This window comes from Pelobates fuscus, chromosome 8 (assembly GCF_036172605.1).
Source record: "Pelobates fuscus isolate aPelFus1 chromosome 8, aPelFus1.pri, whole genome shotgun sequence".
Lineage (NCBI taxonomy): Eukaryota > Metazoa > Chordata > Amphibia > Anura > Pelobatidae > Pelobates > Pelobates fuscus.
Genome location: NC_086324.1, coordinates 141,704,414 through 141,728,702, shown reverse-complemented (window position 1 = coordinate 141,728,702; position 24,289 = coordinate 141,704,414). Strand labels below are relative to the sequence as shown.

The 24,289-nt window shown below is 39.5% G+C and overlaps 2 protein-coding genes across 2 annotated transcripts in view; one reads left to right on the top strand and one right to left on the bottom strand.

Moving 5' to 3' along the window:
- The window catches only part of ACSM3 (acyl-CoA synthetase medium chain family member 3), a 42,205-nt gene extending 34,841 nt beyond the window's left edge, over nucleotides 1-7,364 (bottom strand). Inside the window, exons 1-3 of the mRNA XM_063430371.1 lie at nucleotides 7,287-7,364; nucleotides 3,754-4,017; nucleotides 429-639 (exon numbers count right to left, since the gene is read on the bottom strand). Of these exons, the coding sequence (XP_063286441.1) occupies nucleotides 429-639; nucleotides 3,754-3,957 (415 nt within the window). The 5' untranslated portion in view covers nucleotides 3,958-4,017; nucleotides 7,287-7,364. The remainder of the gene's footprint in view (nucleotides 1-428; nucleotides 640-3,753; nucleotides 4,018-7,286) is intronic.
- Nucleotides 7,365-12,761: 5,397 nt separating this feature from the next.
- THUMPD1 (THUMP domain containing 1) lies at nucleotides 12,762-19,607 on the top strand. The gene is made up of 4 exons (XM_063428883.1): nucleotides 12,762-13,058; nucleotides 15,860-16,031; nucleotides 17,703-17,951; nucleotides 19,095-19,607. Exons 1-4 carry the CDS (start codon nucleotides 12,858-12,860, stop codon nucleotides 19,340-19,342), a joined length of 870 nt encoding a protein of 289 aa, XP_063284953.1. The 5' UTR covers nucleotides 12,762-12,857; the 3' UTR covers nucleotides 19,343-19,607.
- The last annotated feature ends 4,682 nt before the right edge of the window (nucleotides 19,608-24,289 follow it).

The following is a 24,289-nucleotide window of genomic DNA, read 5'->3' as shown; positions in this document are numbered from 1 at the left end:
GAGAGTATTACTGGTCCTTGGAGTGGCCAGGTTTAACGCAGGATAGCCAAAGGATAGGCAAGAAATACCTACAAAAAGTAAAGCAAAGTCTGGACAAGCCACGGTCATGATTCCAGAAAGCACAAAACAGAACCAAGGTCCTCCGTACAGAGATCAGAGAAGCCAAGAGCAGGTCAAAGTCAGAAACCAAGAACAAAAATTAATACAATAACGCACTCTTGGGAACAGTAACCATAAAAGGGTGCCAAAGCAATTGTGAACGGGAGCTTAAACGGGTGCAAAGGGATTCACATAGGCCAACATATTTGTTCTGTGACAAAATGTGGAATAACACCATGGAAACTAGCACCTTGGAATAAGACATACATTGTCATTGCTTGTACTTTTTAAAGGGATATATAAAAATACTAGAAATTTGATTTTCAAACCTGCTCTTAAACATGCGACATTGAAAAGCCACCACTCTGGTAATCGAGGTAAAATAACGATTACTCGATCCCCTGGATTCAAGTTGCAACCATCCGATAACAGGTTAGCCACTTTCCTTGAGTGGAAGCCTAGCTCTTCAAAGCTCCACTTGATTTCACTTCCTTTACCATCTATCCACCAAAGAGCTGGGTTGGATGAACGCCCACCATCCTGGAGAAAGACCACAGATGGTCATTATATCTGAGAGAGCAATAAAACACCACATTTGAAGGATGTGCATATATTTGTAGTTTCACCTTTAGTACTAGATTCCAATGATTACTAAATTAAACATACTCAGTTATACGGCGTGACACATTCAAGCCACCAGGACCCTACCAAGAGCACTGACATAGTTGTTCTTCAAAAGTCTGCTCTCGGTGGGCTGGCCTGTATGATTGGCAGACAGCTGTGATGGCAGTAATTTGGCAGACCCGCTTTCTGGCAGAGCTAGCGATGCTCCATTTAACCCCATCTCACCGAAATCCCACATCTCAGGAAGCCAATGTTGGGGCATGGACTGAGACCATGGGATCTTCCTTAAAAACATATTGTGTGATTCGACTGGAGATGCCTTTTTCTTGAAAGCTCTTCCTTTTGTAAATTTTTGTCAACTTTTTCATTTTTCATAATACAAAGAACATTATCTTATGATATATTGATTTTCTCGGAATGTTAGAAGGAGTATTTCATAAACATTTTATCTTTATAAAAAGCTATAAAGTGCTACGCTAACTAGTCTTTTTCTCTTTACACCTAGTTTAGGCATGTATAATCATTCAGCACGTAAAACAGGTATGACTTAGAGAGTTATTTACTAAGGTGAGAAATATCAGGAAGTATAATTGACTCTGAGAAGTTTTTCAATTTAGCTACATTGTCCTTAAATTGGAAATTAACTCTAAATTCCCCAAAAATCTCACGTTAGTAAATATCCCTGTTTAGCATCTCCTCTTATTCTCTGTGGGGAACAAATCTTTTGGCAGACGCTAATTACCAGCCGTTAGAAATTGTAACATGAAAACCTCTGGGAATCGCGAACGACAGCAACAGCCATTTTAGCGATTACTGTTTGTTGTTAAATGATTGTGACAATTACTATACTATAGCAAGCAGTAAAACATTTCACCTTTGCAGAGTTCATGGGGCCTTGTATTAAATTATACCTCCTTATCTGTATATACACACCAAAAATGTGTCACCTGCCAGGAAACACAATACATGGAAACAATTCACACATAGCTAAATAAAATGTCTGTACACTAACAGAAGTTGACATAATGCCATGCTTGCCTGTCCATTGAGATACAGAATGGATGAAAATAATAAAAAAAATAAAATGATAAGGCGTTTTTCAATAAACATCGAACTATAGTAAAATAAAAATCTAATCACAAAATTTAGGCTATTAGTTTACTTTAATGAGTAACCATGTGTGAGCACACCTTTCTATTGTCTAGGGTGATTTTATGAAAATCCTGCAATCAAATATAATTAATGTACCATTTTAATTAAAAAATATTAAGGTGACATTTTGTATCAACTGTAAGCTTATTTAATACCTTAAGGAATGGTAGCATTCTGGTGTAAATCGACCTTTTGTAGCCTCATCAGCCAGCTAGGAATGAGCGTTCCAGGCTGCTAATTTCAGTTCTGTGCATAGACTGCGTCCATCATCAGCCCTCGTAGCATGCTGGGGACGATTGACCAATGGTGGCACAGCCCCCCTCCATGCTGTCCAAGTCCTCTCTCCGCCCAGCTCTGACATCACCGGAGGGGGATCAGGCTGCAGGGAGAACTTGGTCTTGGAGTTCTTATTTTGTCTATTTTTATGGGAAAGAACCATGCCAACAAGGACAATGTTTTTGGTTGGAGTAACCATCTCAGTGTTTTTAATTTTTTACTATTTACAGGTCTTAGCAAGTAATTGTTTCTTTTTTTTTTTGGCTAGTATATTGACCAGATATGAGCATTAGCGCTAACAGAGTATACTATTTAATGGTAACTCACTATTCCAAATAAATACATACATACATAAAATGCACTATAATCACAACATTAATAATTTATAGGTTCCAAAAACAAAAACTGAATCCAGCTTTACCGATGTGCACTTTGCAAACACGTTTTTATCCAATATACACGGCAGCTACCCATCAAGGTGACTATTTACACTTACATCGTCTACTTTATAGATTTTTTATTGTATGTTTTATCATTTAAAGGACCACTATAGGCACCCAGACCACTTAAGCTTAATGAAATGGTCTGGGTGCCTGGTCCCTCTAGGATTAACCCTTTTTTCTATAAACATAGCAGTTTCAGAGAAACTGCTATGTTTATATTAGGGTTAATCCAGCCTCTAGTGGCTGTCTCATTGAAAATCACATGGAGAAGACGCCAGCGTCCATAGGAAAGCATTGTAAATGCTATCCTATGAGACTGGCTGAATGCGCGCGCGGCTCTTGCCGCGCATGCGCATTCAGCCAAAGGTAAGGAGAGGAGGAGGAGAGCAGAAGGAGAGCTCCCCGCCCGGCGCTGGAAAAAGAGGTAAGTTTAACCCCTTCCTCTCCATCCAGCCCGGCGGGAGTGGGACCCTAAGGGTGGGGGCACCCTCAGGGCACTATAGTGCAAGGAAAACGAGTATGTTTTCCTGGGACTATAGTGGTCCTTTAAATTTTCGGTGACTTGCAATTTTGTGACAAGCATTATCTCCTTATGGATCAGTGACATTTTATATAATCATACCAATGTCAAACTCTCAGGTCCAGTTGGGAATGCCCCTGGAATATGTCACTGTAAACCCCTTGCGTGGGGACTTGCATATAAACCGGCCAGTTGGCCTGAATAGATTCATTCCTGTTGTACCCTTCATCTGGTTCAGGCTGATGTTTGGGTATGCGTCTGATTACTTGGTGGATTTACTCGTATGCTGTACTTTCGTCTGGAGAGAGTTCGAATCAACTCCTGAACTGCGAGCTATAATCACCCTCTAGCAGTTCGGGAGAAAATGAACGAATGGGTATCCCAAATACCAGCGTTCTTAACAATCACAAATCATAATTTAGTGAATATGCCTCTAGGTGTCAGCCATACTCAGCAGAACTTCGAAAACAAAACACAAAGGAAATTCTGTATTCTTTAGTCATGCAAATATATATAAAAAAAATTTTTTACAGATGTATGCAGACATTGTAATAGTAATGTATAAAAATGTGCACGTTTTAAAATGATATTAGCGCATCACTTGGTTGGTACCTTAAATCAACAACTTGAAAAACATACCTTTTCAATTGCAGACCACTTGTCTAAAATGTCGCTCGCAAAGTTGAAATATTCTGGAACAACTGGTTTGTAATGTAGTTTAATTTCTTCAAACTCTGAAAAATTCTGTGGGATATAAAGCGTCCGATGCTTGCTGAAACACCTGGTATATATTCTCGGGGTAAATTGGGTAAGGACCCCTCTGGCTTTACAGAGGATTTTCATGGTAGCCGGGGATAACAGTCACTTCGAAAATATTGTTTCTCTTTTGAGAAGATCATAAACCTGAAAATAGACATGAGTAATAAATAAATAAATACATTTTATATATATATATATGGGCCAAAATTCATAGTAGGATTGTAGGATTTTAACTTTATTTTTTAGTATTTACATTTTTTTTTTCCAGGTACATAAATCGCTGGTAAGACCACACCTTGAATATGCTGTGCAATTTTGGGCACCTATTCTAAAGAAATAAATCATGGCACTAGAAAAAGTGCAGAGACCAGCTACAAAATTGATAAAAGGAATGGAGCATTTTAGTTACGAAGAAAGGTTAAAAAATTTAAATCTCTTTAGTTTGGAAAAACCGCACCTCAGAGGGGACATGATAACATTATACAAATATATTCTGGGCCAGTACAAACCATTATCTGGAAATCTATTCATAAACAATGCTATACATAGGACACAAGGTCACGCATTTAGGCTGGAAGAAATGAGATTTCATCTAAGGCAAAGAAAATGTTTTTTACAGTAAGAGCAACATGGAAATGGAATTCTCTGCCTGAAGAGGTGGTTTTATCAGAGTCCATACAGATGTTTAAACTGCAATTGCATAAATACAAAAACATAACATACAGGGATATAATTTCTAATTAGTGGGGTAATAGCTGCTAGATCCAAGGATATATCTGACTGCTATTTTGGGGTCAAGAAGGATTTTTTTCCTAGTTTTTTGCAAAATTGGAAGCGCTTCAGACTGTTTTTTTTTGCCTTTTTTGGATCAACAGCAAAAATATATGTGAGGAAGACTGAACTTGATGGACACAAGTCTCTTTTCAACTATGTAACATTATAACTGAGTCTTGGGAGATTCATAATGGGTAATTTCACGAATGAACAAAGAGTAAAAAAAAAAAAAAAAGTGGAATTTTATTTTCAAAATGGAAGGTCTATTATTTTGATGCCAAGAGGAAAATCGTCCTGAAATGTGGTTTCAAAAGGATTGGGCTACTGCCCATACAGCCAGGGCCTTAATGGACCACCGGAGACAACTGTTTGGTGAGTGGATCATTAAAAAAAATTCCCAGATTAATTGGCCACCATGTTCGTTTGACCTTTAAGCTCTTGATTGCTTCCTGTGGGGATATCTGAAGGAGCCCATGTACTTAAACAAACCCTGTACACACGAGCAGCTCAAGAAGCAGCTCAAGAAGAAAAACTGGGCACAAATTCGAGCGCTGGAGCCTCAAAACTAATGTTAAGAACAATGCAATTGAAAGAGCCCTACTTTGAGAGGCGGCAAATGGAGTTCATGAAAAAAATGTCATCTTCCGTAACTAGTCAAACAAATCTCCGTACATTAAGCATTCATTGTAATTGGTTTATTAATAAAAAGAGTTTTGACTCCTCAAACCCTACTCTACATTTCGGCCCACCCTACAACTTTTTTGTTGCTGCTCGAAATACATTAACAAGTATAAGTCTCTCAGAAACCAATGTCATACTTCACAAAAGTTGCTCTACATTTTCACTGATATTCACTAAAGTAAGAATTCAAGGTGAATTTCGTATGTAAGGTCAGACGAAATGAATTGGAAAAATTATTTGTCAGCTACGCTTTCAGTTCGACTACAATGGCCTTAAATTTGAAATTCAATGTGAATTCTCACTTTTGTAATTAAATGAATTGTTGACAAATTACAACTTGCCTAAACTTGATCATGAAAGCTCTAATATTAACTTCTGATGATCACCTCAGGACATTCAGATAATGTTGGCTGTTACTCAAATGTAGCAAATGTATATTTAGAGAGCTGTTCGACCCCTTAAGGATGGGGGCAATTGTCCAAGTTCTGAACCAAAACAAAACCAGGAAAACCTTATTGTTTCTTTAATATACTTTGTGCATGCCAATACCACATCTCCCATGATCCCCCAATGCACTGTACATATAGTCACCATTCAGTGGCGCAACCTGCAATTACACCGATATATAGATGGCATTCGAGTTTGAACAAAACAATGTATGCCTAAATATGATAAGTAAGTATACTGTTTAAAACATTGTAGATAGATTCAACATTTGACAGAACCTATATATAATTTTGTTATGTCAATAGGAATGAAATACATTAATAAAAAGAATACATCAAAATTAACATGACACAATTTCAATACTTTTTTTTGCCAGTTTTACATTGGTAGCATTAAAGCACGGTTAATTGATTTGGACCGTAACCTTGATTTATCAGGTCCCTTTTAGCCCTCTGTTAATAACTTGTTTCTCATTAATCGACCACTTGTATGTTTTATTTGTCTGTTGTAAAACACTTCTGACAATGTTGGAGCTTTATAAATGGAAAACATAATTGGGGTTTTGCTCCTCAGGGTTCATCTCCTGGGTCTTGTTTTTAAAACATACCATAAAAAATCATCCTAGCTATGAAACATTCAAGTCTTACTGAATGATTTAAAGAAAATCCAACTCAAAAAAGTGATTTTTCAGTGTCATACAACCATTGGTGGAATGGGAGGGGGGAAGAGAGAGGGGGGTAATCAGGGCGAATGCTAACCCCCTAGGAGCATGGCTCATTTCTGGCCAGCAATGCTAAATGAATTACCAACCTCAAATCAAATACTTGTAGCCGTGTTGTGTATGTGAATCTGTATATTATTATTATGTTATTATTTATATAGCGCCATCAGATTCCGTAGCGCTGTACAAACGGTGGACTAACAGACATGTAATTGTAACCAGACAACTAGACATACAGGAACAGAGGGGGTGAGAGGCCCTGCTCAATGAGCTTACATTCTAGAGGATCTCTGTTTGTGTGGTTGCACAGTGTCAGTGATTGTCTGTATGTGTTGTGTTTGGTCATATGTAAGATTCTGTGTTTGTGTGGGTGTAGATGTAGGCATTTCTCACTGTATCTACGTTTGTAAGACTATGTATCTATCTGTGTTTGTGCAATTGTATGAGTCCATATTTTCCAAAGATAAAATATGACAGAAACATCAGTGGTGCCCCTCCCAAATACAGGCTGGATGCTTCCCTGTACATAATGAAAACAAATATCCACTAGATTGCAAGCTCCCATGGTCAAAAGTTCCCTGTGGATTTAGTATCAACGATTGTAAGCTTCTGTTTACCTGACGGTGTTCTGTTCAGCTTTGTAGAAGATTGTGCATGAGATATGAATTAATATTACTTCCCTGCTGTGAATGATTGCAGTTGTAATTTAATATTTCAGTATAAAATATAGACAATGTCCAAGTTCTCAGCAATGGTTGAGCAATGTCCACATTCTTTAATAAATACTTACAGAATTGCCGCGAATTGCCCGGACAAGACTTTTAGAGATCTGATCTCTCTTCCCCCTTTCTGTCTCTGTTCCAAGTCTAAGAATGTTTGTGAAAGTCACACTGAAGAGAGGCGGAGAATAAGACTGCAGTTTACCAAGAATCACACCAGGGGGCGCTGCATAGTCATCATTATTTCCCAGCAATAATGAATTGAATCAAAATCAATCAATTATTAATCTTACAGTGCTTGCACTTTGACACCTGAAATATCATTTCCAGTTTGAATAGTTCTTAGAGATACTTATGCAGGTGTAGTCAATCTAAAATTTTATTTATTTGCAAAACAGTGAGCTGACAATATATATATATATATTAAATATTTTTTTTATAGGAATCAAAATAGTTTACAAAGAATCACAAATGAAGAAGCATGCGGAAAAACAGTTGGACAGAGATACAGATTAATAAATTTAAAGATACTAATAGTAACATCTAGTAAGCCAAATAGTCACTATAGAGAACAGCAATGCCTTTAAAGCTACATAGAGCATTATAATTCATTTATTTATGGTAGAACTAACATACACACAAGACACAATGCAGTAACACAATTGTAACGAATGCTGCTGTGATTTGCACGTTTCCGAAAATCAAGGTGAAGCATAAAAGTAAATCCAGCGGTTCATCGGTCACATGCCCAAACATCAGTCGAGACTAGATGAAGGGTACAACAGGAATAATTTTATTCAGGCCAGATGGCCAGCTTTTATGCTATTCAGGAGTACAGTGTACACTCCCACAAAAACTCCCACAACACGCCCACAAGATTCTGAGTCACCAATATAAAAATTTTAAAAATACATAATAATACACACAAAACCTATAGGATAGCCTGGATCTAAGCGCCCAAGTTGTCCAAATAGCGCTCAGATACCACGAACACAGCCAAATCGCCACCCTGGTAAAGTTTTGACCGACCACTCATGAGGCGCCTTCCCCAAATAGTTCCATAGTTTCTGTGGTAGCATTTTGTCAATTTCGGGAGTTCCAAACCGAACAAAACAACAAGCGATTCCCCTGGCTCATAGGTAGGGTTTGTTTACCTTGTTTGTGGGAACAAACCTACTGAACCGGGTTCTCCTGGATTGTCTCTGAAAAGAAGCAGGCATTCGTGAAGTTGACCGTTGTTTGCGGGGTCGAGTGTCCAACTTGGAGTTCTAGACACTCGACGACCAAGTCCCACTGCCTCTTTTTGTGCAACAAGATGGCCGTCGCTTTCCCCAGCACATGTTGTTCGGTTATATGAACGGCGGCCACACAGGAAGAGGACTAATTCCTGCGGTTTTCTTTTAACTTAATGGGCCAAATAAATTTTGGTAACCAAAGTATGTAGTTTTGTCACAATAACAATGATGATTGAAGATATGGGTGATAAAACTAGCTCACTCCTGGCAATTTAATGTAATATAACATGTTTTATGTTTCAGTTTAAGTAATTATCTACTATCGCTTTTCTTTCCTCTTTTCACTTTTTAAAGTTTCTCTTGCTCTCCCTAATTTTAAAAGGTAATCCAGGCGGACCCCTTGCTCACTGAGCCTAGAGGGGTATGTGCTACACCTTATTGACAAGGCCTAACAAAGCCAAAAATGATTGTCTGTGGTTGCTATATCTCTAATGCAGAGAGTGCTGGCCTGCATTTTAGATCTAGACCACCATTTTAGGTGGGATCAGTCTTATGTACAAATAACATAGGTTCTCTCTGTAATGACACAAGATGAGCTAAAGCTAGCTTGAGATGTGAGCAGGGACCAATGAAAGGGCAACTGCTTGACTTGCACCCTGTTTTTTGTTATTTTTTTTTCTTTTGTTTAATTGTTAAAAATAATCATACATCTGAAACACAGGGTAAACTCTATTCCAAGCAGTGGTGGATCCACTCCCTCTCTCTCCCCAGAAAATAGTGCAACTCCAAGGCCACTAGGTAGGTGCCAGAGGGGACCATGACCCCTCTACTGCCCCTCAATTGAAACTGAAGCCATCGGAGCCAGCCCTACAATGGGTCTGGTTGGGGCCATGACCCCAGGCGTCACTTTAAGCCACATCTGGACCCTTTTCTTTCTTTCAGTTAGTGTGTGGCTTCATAAGGGAACCGCACATACTCTACTTTTACATTTGGGAAGGAAGGGGGAGATATGGATGAAAGGGAGTGTTAGATATGGATGGAAGGGGGGGAGGGAGATCTGGGTGGAAGTGGTGGTGGGCGATATGGATGGAAGTGCTGGTGGGAGATGTGGATGGAAGGAGTGGTGGGAGATATGGATGGAAGAGGGGAGACATGGAGGGAAGGGGCAGAGATATGGATGAAAGGGAGAGGGAGGCATGGAGGGGGTGGGAGATGTGGCGGGGGAGGGAGATATGGACAGAAGAGGGGGAGATATGGATGGAAGAGGAAGAGACATGGATGGAGGGGGAAGAAGACATGTGGGGAGATACATGGATGGAAGGGGGAGAGGCAGGGATGTAAGTGGAGAGACATGGATCGGGGGAGGAAAAGGGGGGAGATATGGATGGAAGAGACATGGATGGAAGGGGGAGGAAGACATGTGGGGAGAGACATGGATATAAGGGGGAAAGGCAGGGATGGAAGGGGAGAGAGACATGGATCGGGGAGAGTGATATTTTAGGGAAGAGGGGGAGATATGGATGGAAGGGGGGAGGAAGACATGTGGTAAGATAAATGAATGTATGTTGGTAAAGGCAGGGATGGAAGGGGGGAGATACTTGGATGGAAAGGGGAAAGGCAGGAATGAAATGGGTAGAGACAAGGATGGAAGGGAGGAGAGACATGTATCAAAGGGGTCCTACACTAACAATTCTCCTTGCTGCTTTCAGATAAATAGTAATGTGGCAAACATACCTATGCCACAAGCTCCTGGAGGAGCCTGCTAGCTAGCCTCCTATGGGCCGTATCCAAAGACCCCATTTGGAGTTAACCTGCCCAGCCTCCCCTAGCAGCTTTCCCTGGGTGCCCCTGGTTCGGCACTTTCCCTTCCCTGAACTAAACACTAGCTCCCTGGAGGCCTTTCGCATGAAGAAACACACGAATTGTCCTCGGTGGTACTTAGCCGCGATCGGAATTAAATTCGGCATGAGGACTTTGTGGTCCTCCGGTCACCTCAGCGGTACTAGCCGCGAATGTTATGGAACTGTTTTCGGCATGAGGTGACTGTGCGGTTCCCGGACAACTTGGTCCGGGGTTTTGAACGACTTTGCAACCTGCCAGGAGAACGCTTTTTGGAGGGAAGGTGTCTGAGAATAAGGGGCACAAATGCTACCTAAGAGCCAGGTGGAGCACCCCATTTTTCAGACACAGGAGCTCCTGAAAGTTGACCGACCAAAGCACCAAACGCCCTGGAACTGTTTTGGGCATTTGACCACACGTGCAACTGGTCAGAACTTTAACAAGGTGGCATTTTCTCTACACTGCATGGATCTCAGTGCTATATGGAGAACTTGTACACTCAGATCAGGGCTATTTGGGGATGTATTATTTGTGGGGTAATTATATATTTTTATGATATTCTGGGCTATTTTATGTTTTATATTTTTGTATTTGCCTCTCTGTTCGTGGGAGATAATTAGCTTACTGGTCTTTAACGCAATTATGTCCGAGGCAAAGAGATCTATAAGAGGGGCTAGTCTTGCATTAAATGGAAACCCCATGCTGGGGGCTGTGTATAAAAGCAATCAACTTGGCCATAATAAACCAGTTCCTTTTCACCCGTCACTCAGTCTCGACTAGTGTTTGGGTGTACCAGCTATACAGCTATACCCTCTGCAAGAGAGCTTTAATCACTAGAAGCTGGATCCAGGACCCTGTTCCAGGGTAGGAATCAACGGCGAGACTCTGGCCAAGCTGTGGTGGCTAGGGGCTGGAGTGCTGCTGATGTCCCAGCGATAGCAAGGGAGCATGTTTGGAGGAGGTACTCAGTCGGGGTACCAGGTGGTCTGCCACAGGTAAAATCTCTAATTAGACAGAGAGGGGTATTTTTCAAAACCCGCCCTGTGAAAAGTTCAATAAAGGTGTATAATGCTATTAATATATGTTCTACTTTTACTCTTTAGAATTACTGTGAGTTAACGGGTGATGAAAGTCAGTTAGAAAAACATGCATGTTACAAGAATAATTTTGAGGAAGTGATGTGTGGTAATAATTTAACTGCCATGTTTGTTTATGCTTATCTCTCTCAGAAATTAAGAATGGTTTAGGAAACAGTTTAATTTAGCATTTGTGTATGTTAGAGTAACTACCTGATCTTTGCCAAGTCTAGCCAACCAAATGTATATATGATGATTTTCCATGTAACCATGTATTAAAATATTTTCATAGGAAACACTCCCTGTCAGAGTTCTACATTGATCATGGGTATATTTTCTGTATTAACATAGGTAAACAAATTTCGGAACCTGCTATTCTGGCCGGACTTTGTGGCTTACGAATCAAGTGGAAGAAAGCTAGCTTTGTGAAGTTCTGTGATAAACTTGTACACAGGGAACAAAAACCTCACAAGACTGGGGTACGGGGTAAGGTACTGTGGGCCAAAAGGGATGGTGTGTAGATGACCATTGCTGTGGACATTCCACTCAAAAAAACATGACAGGCAGTCGTACTTGCTAAATTACCCTGTTCTCCCCATACTTTGAGCACTGATGAAAATCTCTCGCAAGAGAGTGTCTAATGATGTGCTCACATTTATTATGGTATTTTTTTGGTGCCACATGAAATGAGATATGGACAGCGGGAGACACAAATTGAGTCTCTGTGATACGTTCATTCACCTCAACGTAGAGAAACATGGAACAGGATTTAGCTCCGACCTTTCCAAAAGTATACACTTTGGAGACAGCCAATTGCAACATGACTTTGTAGTCTCTCAGGATATATTTATATCTACCTCCCAACTGCATATCTCCCAATTGTCCTAACTGACATAAGGCAGTACGAATTTTACACCCACATTGCATTGTCCTGGGTTGGTACTTTGGACTAACGTAGAGATCAAACCAAAGAAATTTATCAAGATTGCCTGGAAGTCCTATTTCAAACTACATCTACTAAAAAGATAAATAAAGTTCTCCCGACAATTTTTAAAAATTATTTACACATTTAAAGCCTGATTAGTCTAACTGAAAGTATATCGGACTTTGAGAATTTTTTCATTTCAGCTATTTTGACCTGAAATTTGAAATTCACTTAGAATCCTCTCGTTAGTAATAACCCAGTATGTGTCCACAGGTGATTTATTTATTGTACACATATATGGCTACAAGAATAGTGTTGGAACTGAATAAAAACATGTATGACAACGTCTTGCTTATTCTTTTTTTTAATCTGTACAAATACTATAATTTAATAACAGTACACCTTATCACGTGGTGCATTTACTTCCGCAACCACGAGGGCTTCCCTTTAGACTACCCCTTGGTAGTGACGTCATCACGAGGCGACCGGCGCGACACGTGGGTATCCTGTAGCTGTTTGTGTGCAGAGCTCAGGTTTCCATCCACTGATTGTGTACCCTCATTAACCATGAGCTCCGAGGGACAGAAGGGCAAGAAGAGGGGGAAATCCCAATATGTGGGGAATGCAAAGAGGCAAAGGGGCTGCAGGCAGCTGGAGGTGGGCATGCAGGGGATCCTCATCACTTGTAACATGAACGAGAGGAAATGTGTAGGGGAAGCATACAGCCTTCTTAATGAATACGGGGAGCAGTTGTATGGAGCAGAGAAGGTAAGTCACAGTTACATTTATTCATGACACATGTTGGGGGGTTAAGGAATGGAGTACATAGAAACTAGAACAGGTATTTGATTTACAAAGGATAGAACAGATTAGACAGCTCCCCCCACTCTCACTTGCAGAGCCAAGCAAAGGGAGAGAAAGCTATCAATCAACCTGGTATGTTGGAGAAAAATAGAGCAATGTATAATATAGAGATATGCCTATAGTTGAGTCTAAGTAACTAGGTATCTAAAAGTTAAACACAAAAATATTAGAAACACTAGCAATATATGTATCCTAGCATAAACAGTAAAAACTGTAACTTTATTGGAGCAGACTAGAGAAAGGATACATGGGGCAGTGTCCAATAAATGTTTGTGAAAACCACTGCGAAATTCCCAGTGGATCTGTTTGAACACCAGAGGGTAGGAATTAGAGCATAAAAAATGCTATACTGTGTAGATATCCCTGTTCGGTGTCCACATAGGAGAAACGAAGGGAAAAACGTAGTAGATTAGATACCTTTGAATCTTACAGAGGTTGGACGGTTAGGTAAAGGGAGACAGAGTTGCACAGTGATAAAAAGGACATCAAGTGTCCATTGTACAACGGCTTAACAGGATAGCTGTGGGGTGTAAGAGGTTAATCGGATGTATGATGATTTGTATGGTAGAGTTAGGTTACAGTACCCAGTAATCCTCTAAATCTCATCTCCTATAAACTCCCCCCAACACCTTCGTGGGTGTTCTATCGCTAGTAAGCCCTGTAGACTGTCCCCTTGAGCTGCCGTTACACTAGTCCAGCTTGTAAGTTCAAATGAACAGACATCAAATTAACGAAAAAAGGGAAAAAATAATAAAAGTGGTCAAAAGGGGATTCCCACGTGCATAGTGCTCGGTGGGTGCTCAGTGAGTGAGGAATCCGCCTGCAAAGAAATCCGCCTTCTTTGCAGGCGGATTCCTCACTCACTGAGCACCCACCGAGCACTATGCACGTGGGAATCCCCTTTTGACCACTTTTATTATTTTTTCCTTTTTTCGTTAATTTGATGTCTGTTCATTTGAACTTACAAGCTGGACTAGTGTAACGGCAGCTCAAGGGGACAGTCTACAGGGCTTACTAGCGATAGAACACCCACGAAGGTGTTGGGGGGAGTTTATAGGAGAGGAGATTTAGAGGATTACTGGGTACTGTAACCTAACTCTACCATACAAATCATCATACATCCGATTAACCTCTTACACCCCACAGCTATCCTGTTAAGCCGTTGTACAATGGACACTTGATGTCCTTTTTATCACTGTGCAACTCTGTCTCCCTTTACCTAACCGTCCAACCTCTGTAAGATTCAAAGGTATCTAATCTACTACGTTTTTCCCTTCGTTTCTCCTATGTGGACACCGAACAGGGATATCTACACAGTATAGCATTTTTTATGCTCTAATTCCTACCCTCTGGTGTTCAAACAGATCCACTGGGAATTTCGCAGTGGTTTTCACAAACATTTATTGGACACTGCCCCATGTATCCTTTCTCTAGTCTGCTCCAATAAAGTTACAGTTTTTACTGTTTATGCTAGGATACATATATTGCTAGTGTTTCTAATATTTTTGTGTTTAACTTTTAGATACCTAGTTACTTAGACTCAACTATAGGCATATCTCTATATTATACATTGCTCTATTTTTCTCCAACATACCAGGTTGATTGATAGCTTTCTCTCCCTTTGCTTGGCTCTGCAAGTGAGAGTGGGGGGAGCTGTCTAATCTGTTCTATCCTTTGTAAATTGTATATCCATATCTGGGTTCAAGCCCAATCTAGGTGGAACTGGTACCACCATCCTGGCCCGTCACCCCAGTCTCAGATTCAACAGTTTGCTGGTCAGAGACAGGGGTACTTTATATCCAATCCTCTCATTTTAGAACAGGTATTTGTTCTCAGAGGAGGAAATCAACTTGCTGCATCATTAAGGACGTTATACTAATAAAATATGTTAATAAATGCAGACAAACCGTATATTTCGTCTGCCCTGCAAGAATCCAGAGAGTGCACACCTGTACAACGGCTGGAAAGGACGCTCTTAGTTTAGATAAAAAAAAAAAAAAAAAAAAAAAAGGTAGCGGGGGAAAAGACAATTTTCATAGCTTCTGTCACATAAAGCTATGGAATGGAAGCCTGAGACCAATGTTTCATCAGTTACACAGGTATCCCTGTGTGGAATCACTAAATAAGCTGGGCTATGTAAACGTCCAAAGTAAAAATATGAAAAATTAAAACCAGCAATTTTTGTGAATTTTGCAATATCCGTTTTATTGTTCTGCTTTATTGTGACAATTTTTTTAGTCTTTTGAACCCCAGCTGTTCCTTATAAGGATTCTGCACTCCGTCATACGCAGGGCATAAAGTAACATGTCACATTCTATCTAATATGTGTTGACCTGTATTCTGCCCTTTTAGGATAAAAAAAAAAAAAAAAAACACGTGAGGGATTGCATTCACAGTTACAATGTCAACAATATTAGCAATGTCATGCATATGATGGTCTGCTCACTCCCCGAATTGGGCAGGCAAGCTTATCATAACATATTTCACAGATTGTAGATAAAAATAATGCCCCATACATACATATGATGGCCTGTTTTTATGTTTTGCTATTTATATTTAGTTGTTTAACATGTAATAATGCATAAACATATGACTGCAGTCACACAAACAGAAGCGTGAATTTTTTTTTCTTGTGTTGAGGGAAAATATAATAAGACTATTGAGACTGAAAATACATTCCTTCTCACTCTGTTCTTTCCTTACAGTTACACGAGGATCGTGATGGTGCATCTGAAAGCGAGGATGATGATGATGTGGAGGCAGCTCTAAAGAAAGAAGTTGCTGAAATTCGCACGTCAACAGAAAAAAACCTGCGCAGATTCCAGTCTGTAGACAGTGGCGCCAACAATGTTGTTTTCATTCGGACCCTGAATGTGGGTAAGGGCTTAAAATATTTTGCATGTGATTAATTTCACTTTCTCTCATTGGCACCAAAATATTTCCAAAGATCACTTTTAGCACTTTATTTATATGAGCTATTAAGCAAATAACTGTTTTCTGAATCATACCTGGATTATATTGTAATTGGTTTATTCAGAAAGTGAATGTTGGGAGTGATTTATATAACAAACGTTGCAGTGCGAGAAGGAAAATGAAATGACATGGAAGCTGTAACTCGATTGTATAAGACCACTATCCTTCACTAATTCTACTACAAAGATTTGATCCAGGCAATAGCTACCTATTTGCTGTCACACCACACACAGTATGAGTAGCGTTGGTTTGGTTATGTGACTTCAATACCTGTTTTAAGCTATACATCTTTGTGTGTATAAACCATAAAAGTACATTACCTGACTGGAAGCTCTATATATGTAACTGTTAAACTTTAGGAATGAACCATGTACCAAAATCTTAATTTTCTTTTCTCCCATGCCAGTAATTATAATCCTATGCACTGCTAGCAGACACACACATAACTATGCACATGTTCACACATAAACTAACATTTGTACACATTAATTTATTCGTACATGGGCGCACTCATTAATTCATACAATTATCCAGTTTTAAACCTAAGTATTTTGCCTTTGCATGCCAAGTGGTGAATCACATTCACCACTACTCTAATTCTGCCTGCGACATGGTTCTGGGTTGTGAAAGGGTTAAAAAAAATAAAAATAATAATCACCGTTTGTTAGCACTAGACCGAAAATAATGATACAAAATTCCTTCTTAACATCACCCACACCTATAAAAGCAGCCACAACCAACACAAATTATAAACCGAGTCCCTTACGTTACCCCAACCAAATTCAATTAAAACCCCACAAAACATAATTTAATTTAGCAGACATGCCTATAAAAACACAGTACTGTTCTATAAGTCTCTTCAGTAATGTGATTTCTTATACCAGACAAAGACAGAACTTAATTAACCCCTTAAGGACCAAACTTCTGGAATAAAAGGGAATCATGACATGTCACACATGTCATGTGTCCTTAAGGGGTTAAGGAACATTTATTAAAAAAATAACCGTACGTATATATAAAATCAGGTTACAAACAAATAATATAAAATGGAGAAAATTAACAGAAACCCCCAATTCTCACTTTACTAGCAAGGTAACAATCTTTCTGTCCCAAGAGAGCTATTGGTAAGGAAAATTGAAATTCAATACAAATTTGGCCTTACTAATTAAATAGATTACAAATTCTTTAGATTTATGGCAGGAATTCTAGTTTTATGGGGACAATTAATGTATTTCAAAACCTGGATGAAAATGCTTAATGTAATATATTTATGTACAGGTGATTAAGAACTTGGGGGGAGAGGGGGGAGGTTTCTCACCAAACTAGATCATCTTGGTGAATACAAACATTTATTTTAAGACCAAACATGACATACATTTCATGCATAATGCCACAAAACAAAAAATAAAATAGCGTTTGAATTCCTTCCAAAACCTTATGTGAGTGACTCTTCATTGATCTTCGAATATGCATTAAAATATTGTGTTGTCTCTAAACTCTGACCGCCTATCTGATAAGGTTCTTTGCAGAACCTGAGAAGTTTGTTTGTTACATTTTAATGATTTCTCTTTGCAGAACCCGAGAAGTTGGTGCATCACATTCTAAAAGACATGTATACTACCAAAAAGAAGAAGACTAGGGTCATCCTCCGGATGCTGCCCGTGTCTGGCACTTGTAAAGCTTTCCCTGAAGATCTCCGGAAGTATGCTGAGAAGTTTTTTGAACTGTGGTTTAAGGCTCCCAATAAAGGAACCTTTCAAATTGTATATAAAGCTCGCAACAACAATCACATGAACAGGGATGATGTTATCAAGGACCTGGCAGGTACGGTTTCCTGGAGCCATGGGTAGCGGTTTCATTGTTTCTTGTCACTTTTTGTCTGTTGGAAAAAGAAAATAGGCTTCATGTTGCAAGCAAATCAGTATGTGATCCTTTATAATCAAACAGCCTCCAGGTTCTTTTTGTTGAGCACGGGTAGTCAGGGGAAGTTTTCTTTTTATACATGCATGTTTTGAATAACACTTTTATTCTTCAAAGAATAAAATAACTAACACAGGAAAAATTCAGTGTTTACCGCTTCCATTTCCACCAGGATGTCTCAGACCTTTGGGAGTTCTTGCAAATAGTTCTCTTTGCATGTGTAGGAGTGCGAGCAGAGCTTGCTTGATGAAAAACATTCCACGTTAAAGAGTAAAAATCTAGTGTGCAAGCGTGTTACATTATCTTAAAATTTGAGTAGGAGTGGTGCAATATGCAAGAGAAGAGGACAAAGGAGCAGAATATAGTGTAGTATATCCAGTTACTGGTGAATTAGATAAGAGAAATAACACAATTTTCTGGAGCTTCTGATCAGCTCCAGATATATGCGCTTGCATGGTAAATCCCCGCCTATGAATATGCCAATGGTCTTTTGTTAGATGTTCCAAGGCCAGTAAGTAGCTTTTGATGGTAAGTGTTATTTATTTTATCTAATTCACCAGTAACTGGAAATACTACACTATATTCTGTTTCTTTGTCCTCTTATCTTTCATATTACTCCACTTCTACTCGGGTTTGAGGATAATTTTGAAGGCGCTGCTTCCTTGCACCTCCTTTCCCATACAGGATCTACTCATGGCCAGAAAAAAGAGACTCTGGTTTGGCAGTTCAAGCTGCCATACTTGTATCAGACAAGCGCCAGAAATCTTACTCTTTTATCTATTGGATTGCTGAGATCATTGAGATTGATGATCTTAGACTGGGAGGGGGAGTAGCAACACAAAGACCAGTTCAGATTGGGGGTGACAAAAAACCCAGAATTTACCATATTAATATTTTCTGATGTTTCTGTTTAGCTAGCTCAATGTTTTGTGTTTTTATTGTTTTTCTCAATATAACCCTGTTGTGTGTGTTTACAGACATATTTGAATAGTTATAGTAAGTACTGCTTTTCTCAGCATGCTAACTGTGTCTTCTTTAACCCGACAGGCATTGTTGGAAGCCAGAACCCAGAGAACAAAGTGGATCTGAATAACCCAGAGTACACCATTGTGGTGGAAATAATAAAAAATATTTGCTGCCTGAGTGTCGTGAAGGATTACATCCTCTTCAGGAAATATAATCTGCAGGAGGTGGTGAAAAGCAACAAAGAGGAAACTTCACCAAATCCGGCCACCACGGCTACAGAGAAAAATGACGAAGAAACTAAGGAAGAACCAAAGACTGCCGATGCCTAGTGCAATACATGGGACAGTTGGCTGCAGAGCTTGGCCGAGCGTGGATGCCTGCGGCTTAGAAGAATCCAGATATGGCGGATTTTGAAGCATAGTTTGACATGAGTTTCTCTTTATTCCCTTTGGAAACCACTAAGCAGAAATACAACTTCTCCTAAATTACCTTATTTCAAATTTTTCTGTTTTTGCAGGTTATCTACTGACTGTCAGAGGTCAGAAATTTCCATACATTTCACTTCCATCTGTAATATGATAGGAAAAAGTTTTTAGAGAACCTGGCCCGTGTGTAAATATCCACAGCTGGTTTAATGTACTGACTGCCATCTGATCTTGTGCAGACTGTAGGGTTTGTTCGCTAAGCCCTGCATTGTAATAGATCCTGTATGAATTATAAATTTTAGGTCACATTAATCATGCTGCTACTACGGTTGAGTTTGTTTATCAAATCACCTATTTTTACCTAAATTTTACAATTCACTGCAATTCGGTGTTTAGTGAATTAACCTTACAGTGTGCAATATACACAGTCTTGCTCATCTGTACTAAATAGCGTTATTGCGTATGCCATTTCTCTCCATCCCTGTCCTCGGGAGAAACCAACAAGCCGATTTGTGAGAATCTCTAGACTGGTACAATGCCCCAGCGCCATTGATTTAATTCTGATAAATAATGCACCTCTTCTAAAATAGTGATTTCCTAATTCATTGGCCTTTGTATTCTACCAAGGCCTTAGCGAATCCTATTCAAAGTGGAAATGATAAGGACCACTCTAGTGCCAGGAAAACATACTCGTTTTCCTGGCACTAGAGTGCCCTGAGGGTGCCCCCACCCTCAGGGTCCCCCTCCCGCCCGGCTCTGGAAAGGGGAAAAGGGGTAAAACTTACCTTTTTCCAGCGCTGGGCGGGGAGCTCTCCTCTCCGCCCCGTCGGCTGAATGCGCACGCGCGGCAAGAGCTGCGCGCGCATTCAGCCGGTCGGATAGGAAAGCATTTACAATGCTTTCCTATGGACGCTTGCGTGCTCTCACTGTGATTTTCACAGTGAGAATCACGCAAGCGCCTTTAGCGGCTGTCAATGAGACAGGCACTAGAGGCTTTAGGGGAAGGCTTAAACAATTTATAAACATAGCAGTTTCTCTGAAACTGCTATGTTTATAAAAAAAAATGGGTTAACCCTAGCTGGACCTGGCACCCAGACCATGTCATTAAGCTGAAGTGGTCTGGGTGCCTAGAGTGGTCCTTTAACAGTGGGAATGTTAACGACCGAAGCACTGCTCCCAGGCCACTTCATTGAAATCTGGGTATTTTTTAGTGGTTCTTGGATAAATTAGAAACACACCAATAACTTTATGAACATTCTTTTGAACACTAGCAGTTGGTGCGGGGGCGTATATTATTATATGCTACAACATGAGGTTATTGTTCCCCGTTAAGGTACACCATTAAGGGTTTGTTTTACTTTGTAATCATTTTGAAATATACATTGGTTATAGAGGAATCTGCTGTTATGAACCAGCTGTCCCATTATGCTGGGGCCATCCACTATTTCTTTCTATATGTATATATCATTTTTAATAGGTTAGTGAATAAAATGAACAAATTAAATGCTGCCTCTCCAGTTGTAGAATAAGTTTGCCATCTGCTGCCTCCTAGTGGCTGTTCTGGAGATTCTCATGCTGGGAAGACACAGTATACACAGTATTCTATATAATATATAGCCGCTATCTGCTATCCCCTTCATAACTGGGAATGTTCCAGGACCACCATGATGGAAAATCCAAACCCCTTGCTCGAAAGAAGTTAAACATAGCTTCTTTCATTGCAGTAAAAAGCAATGAAACACTGTTTTATTTGTTTCCCTTTAATAAAACGTCCTAAGGTGCAGCTAATGTAACTGACGTTTCAAAGGATCTGTTTTACAACCTCAGTTACTAGGAAAATAAGACCCTTTTCTTATAATAAAAAATACCATTTTGTAAAAACAAATCAAAGTTGTATTTTTACACTATTGTTTCCATAACTAATTCTCCTCCTGTTAGATCCCTGGATAATGTTTCGTACTGGGGCTAGAAAGCTTCAACACATATATTATAACAATTTGGGGTGCGCTGTTTTGCCAGTTTAGGTCTAAAGAATATTTATAGAATATAGAATGCTTTTATTTTTTTGTTTTATTTTTTAATTGTGTACGAACTGTTCAATGTTTTGACAGATCTATTTGTAAAGGATCAGGGTCATTTTATTTTTTTTCTATTATTGATAACCGTTCTAGTACTGCAGGCTGTAAATTACATCATTGTATGTAAGGCCTTTAGGACTTTATGCTTACTATCGGTATCAGACTTGATATTTAAATGTAGTGTTTTTTTACCTAAAATGTCAGTGATATATCTTTAATTCTATTTTTTTTTACTTTTAAAAGACCTAATTTGGTGGCAGTGAACCTTGGCACTCAGGCTGGCTAGCCATCATGAGAATACTTCATTCACTTGCACCTGTGGTTGAAAGGATTACAAACACCGGCCCATGTTATAGTTGGCTATCATGCATCTCTCCAGCTGTTACACTTCCCATGTTGCATTGCACTGCACTGCCGGAGAGCTTCTGATTGGCTACCGCTGGCCCAACTGATTTACTAATCAATGATGTGGGATTCGTGAGGTTTTCTACAGATGTATGAGTTTTGGATGTGAAACACAAACATCAAACATTTGTAGTGTTTAATATATTGTGTAGTTTGTGTTTCGTGTTATTTAGTGATCATTTTAATAAACGTACCTTATCAGGTGTGGGAGCTATATTTACCTGTCTGCTCGTCTGGAGGTTATACTCCATTACTTACTGTTTTGTATTTTTCAAATGTACCTATTAAATCTTACAAGGTCAGTTCATTCTCTCCTGTTTTATTTTTTTATTTCTCTTATTTTTTTATTATTTTAACATGTCACGTGACTAGTGTGTAACATGTTAAGTAAACCTCTCTTCTCCAAGACTATTTTATTTATCTGTCGAATATTAATGCTGCTTTTGTATTAATAACTGTAGTATGAACATTCACCAGCTTATGTTGTTGAGTATTTTTTTTTTTTTTTTTATGTGGTGGCTGGTTGTTTTGGGAACGGGGACAGTTAGTAGAAGTACCTCAAGCTGCCGCTTTACTCACATTTGCAAGAAATAGGTGGGGCATACAGTCCCCTTTGGCCACTGAATAGCGATACTAAAGGTGCTAGAGGTGTTATTTGTTTTATTTTTTTAATTTACATTTATTAAAGGGGGGAAGAAACTCTGTAATTACCACAAAACCTCTCTATCATTTCCAGTCACTGTGAGTGAGTGACCGAATTGTGATCTATTCATTGCTGTTTAATATAACAATGAAGGGATTTGTTTATTTTAGGAGGTTGTGGGACTTTACTACACTTAGCACCAGGCCTCATCATGTGATTGAGGGGGACACTTGGAACTCATAAGGAAAACAAGTTAATCCTTTACGTAATGAAGTATACAGCTTATACAATGACAAAGATGTCAGTTCACAAACAATCCCTGCGAATGAGCCGGGAGGCTAGAGTGCAGACACACAATCTTTGCCTGACTGCACTTCTCGACATGCAGTCGCTCTCTATGACAGTTATCACATGTGGAGAAATTACTTTAAATGGCTGATACTGCCAGCTCTAGTCTCAGGCCTGTCATTATCAGCATTTAGAGCATGTTGCAAACTCAAGTCCATGACAAGCTGGGACAGGCACACGTCTTCATGTAAAAAAATGTTGTGACTATCTCGGCTTGTTGGGCTGCATGAGGTGGCTGAACATTGGAGAATAAGTTAGAATGCAATGACTTCAGGCACAAGCTAGGGGTAGATATGAACAAAAAAAAAAATACATTGTGTGTTTGGTTTTCATCAGTGGTGTTTGGTTTTGCCATCTTACCTTTCAGGTCAGTTGGTTGGTAGAGTTTGCAGTCTGCACCTTTCATCATTTTGAGTGCTTCCTCCAACTCGGCATACATTAATGAGTTCCAGTGCTGACTGGATAACCCAGCATTAGTGCCCTGATCCATTAAGAATTGTCAGATCATGAGAGAGTACAACCATTACTTGCACTCCTTGAAGTGCAGACTGCTGGAGCTATGGCATGCTAGGCCTGTCAGTGAGAATTTTGAATACCTAATTTGCCTTATGGTAATACTGGACTTGCTTGTGGCACCTTATTAAGTCCCCCTATGCTGATTGTCATTCTACATTTAATATGGGTACCCTGAAATGCATCACACCCATTGCTGTAGAATGAGGGATTAAAAATAAAAGCAGCAGCGAGGAGAGTTTCCCTACTCTCGTTCACTGGGCAGTTGGATGGGAGTCTTAAGTTAAATTGGGTTGGGTGCTGCCAGGCCAAATGTTCCCACTCTCTCAATCTTACCCATCCACTTTCGGCAGGATGGGCATTTAATTTAAATTCTTTATTTTTGTAGTGCAAGGATGAACATACATGTTGAAGAAGACATGGATTAAAATTGCATTAATATTGCTTATCCTGTTATGGTTCGTGAAAACATTGCACTCTTTTTTTGGTTAACTTGTGTGAATACTAAGAGTTCACTTTTTCAGTGGGTTGTTTGTCAGGGTTCTCACATGTTGTAGCAGTATCGAAGGTAGGTCAGGTAAGGTAGGGTGGGCTTTGTGCCGTGGTCGCTATCTAGTGAGGTGTCTAGGCTTAATCTGTGAGGATGGGCATTTAATTTAAATACCCATCCTGCAACCAAGGGATATGGCAAAAGTGAGAGAACATGCATGGTTTTGCAGTTATGACTGCTATCATAAGATGTAAAAAAAAAAAAAAAGATTAATGTGTTCAAAAATATTAGTATTAGAATTTCCTACTAGTGTCCCCTAGATAAAAATGGATCACAGCTGATGACCCATGTCATCTATTGGCAATCTGGCACAT